This window comes from Condylura cristata, unplaced genomic scaffold, assembly GCF_000260355.1.
Source record: "Condylura cristata isolate star-nosed mole 26May11 unplaced genomic scaffold, ConCri1.0 scaffold00004, whole genome shotgun sequence".
NCBI lineage: Eukaryota > Metazoa > Chordata > Mammalia > Eulipotyphla > Talpidae > Condylura > Condylura cristata.
The window spans coordinates 1160345-1162109 of NW_004567105.1; the positions used below are offsets into that span (position 1 = coordinate 1160345).

At 68.4% G+C, this 1765-nt stretch overlaps 1 protein-coding gene across 1 annotated transcript in view; it reads left to right on the top strand.

The window, feature by feature from the left end:
- Positions 1–1765, top strand: part of PHF21B (PHD finger protein 21B) — a 7916-nt gene that overhangs the window by 1272 nt on the left and 4879 nt on the right. The window contains exons 2-3 of the mRNA XM_012735044.1: positions 62–140; positions 543–597. Of these exons, the coding sequence (XP_012590498.1) occupies positions 62–140; positions 543–597 (134 nt within the window). The remainder of the gene's footprint in view (positions 1–61; positions 141–542; positions 598–1765) is intronic.

Below are 1765 nucleotides of genomic sequence, written 5' to 3' on the forward strand. Positions count from 1 at the left end.
GGCCGCTGGGCGGAGCAGCCGCGCCGGGGGGGCCTCCGGTGATGGCCGCATCTGCCGTTCCAGAGATCCAGAGCAAGCGCCAGGAGCGCAAGAGAAGAAGCACAGCCAACCCCGCCTACAGCGGCCCCCTGGAGGCAGAGGTGAGCGCCCGCCCTGCGGCTCTTCTCCCCGAGTCGCCACAGGCGGCCGGAGGCCCCAGAGCCGAGCTGTCTCCAGCGCCAGGACGCGGAGCGGAGCCCAGGCGGTGCCCGGCCCTGCAGGTCCAGACGCGGGGTGAGGAGCCTGCCGTAACACCCCATGTCCCGCCGGACGCCACAGCGCTGTGGAGGTGCAGGAGGCCCCGATGGGACAGTGAGCAGCGCAGCCCTCAGGGGCCTCCGGGTGCGGGGAGCCCGGCCCCCACCCCACCCCTGCACCTCTGCCGTGTCCTGCCCCTGCTGGAGGGTGTCCAGTGGGGCAGAGTCTCGGGGCCTGTTCACGGGGCGCAGCCCGGGGCAGTGGGCCGGGGGGGGCTCACCGGTGCCTTGTCTCCTGCCCTGCAGAGGAAGCGGCTGGCCCCCAACTATCTCAACACCCCGCTGGTCCTCACGGCCCGAGGTAAGCTCACGGGTCTGGCCTCTGGGGAGCAGGGTCCTCAGGGACTCTTGGCGCCCAGCCTGGACGGAGGCCGGCCTGGCCACAGGCGCGCTCCTCCAGTGCCGTGGGCCTGAGGACTGGCCTGCAGGCTGTGACCTGTGGCAGGAGACAGGCCGGTGGAGTGTGTGCCCACAGCACAGCGCTGGGGAGACACGCAGGCGGGGTCACGCATGGCCCCGAGCCCAGGCGCCCCCCTGTCCCACCCGGGGTGTGGTTCTGAGCACAGAATCAGGTCCCCTGGTGCCAAAGGCCGTTGTGGGGTCATCCTTGGGCTGACCCCTGTGGGAGTGAGGATGGTGTGTGGGAGTGGGGGTATCTCCCACCACCCCTCTCTGCCCCCGGCCATCTGCAGCCAGTGCCTCCTAGATGGGTCCTTCCTCTCCAGGGAAGAGAGCCCACTCCCAGCATGCCCCCGGGGAAGGCCCAGCTAGCACCATCATGGCCCCCTGATACTCCCAGCATGCTCAGGGGAGGGCCCAGCCAGCACGTCAAGGCCCGTGATACTCCCAGTATGCCCCAGGGGAGGTCCCAGCCAGCACCATCACTAGCCAGTGATACTCCCAGCATGCCCCCGGGGAAGGCCCAGCTAGCACCATCATGGCCCCCTGATACTCCCAGCATGCTCAAGGGAGGGCCCAGCCAGCACGTCAAGGCCCGTGATACTCCCAGCATGCTCAGGGGAGGTCCCAGCCAGCACCATCACTAGCCAGTGATACTCCCAGCATGCCCCATGGGAGGGCCCAGGCAGCACATCACGGCCCGTGATACTCTGAGCATGCTCAGGGGCGGGCCCAGCCAGCATGTCAAGGCTCGTGATAACTCCCAGCATGCCCCAGGGGAGGTTCCAGTCAGCACCATCACTAGCCAGTGATACTCCCAGCATGCCCCAGGGGAAGGCCCAGCTAGCACCATCATGGCCCCCTGATACTCCCAGCATGCCCCATGGGAGGGCCCGCCCAGGCAGCACATCAAGGCCCGTGATACTCCCAGTATGCCCCAGGGGAGGTCCCAGCCAGCACCATCACTAGCCAGTGATACTCCCAGCATACTCAGGGGAGGGCCCAGCCAGCACCATCCCTGGCCCATGATTCTCCAGCATGCCCCAGGGGAGGGCCCAGCCAGCACCATC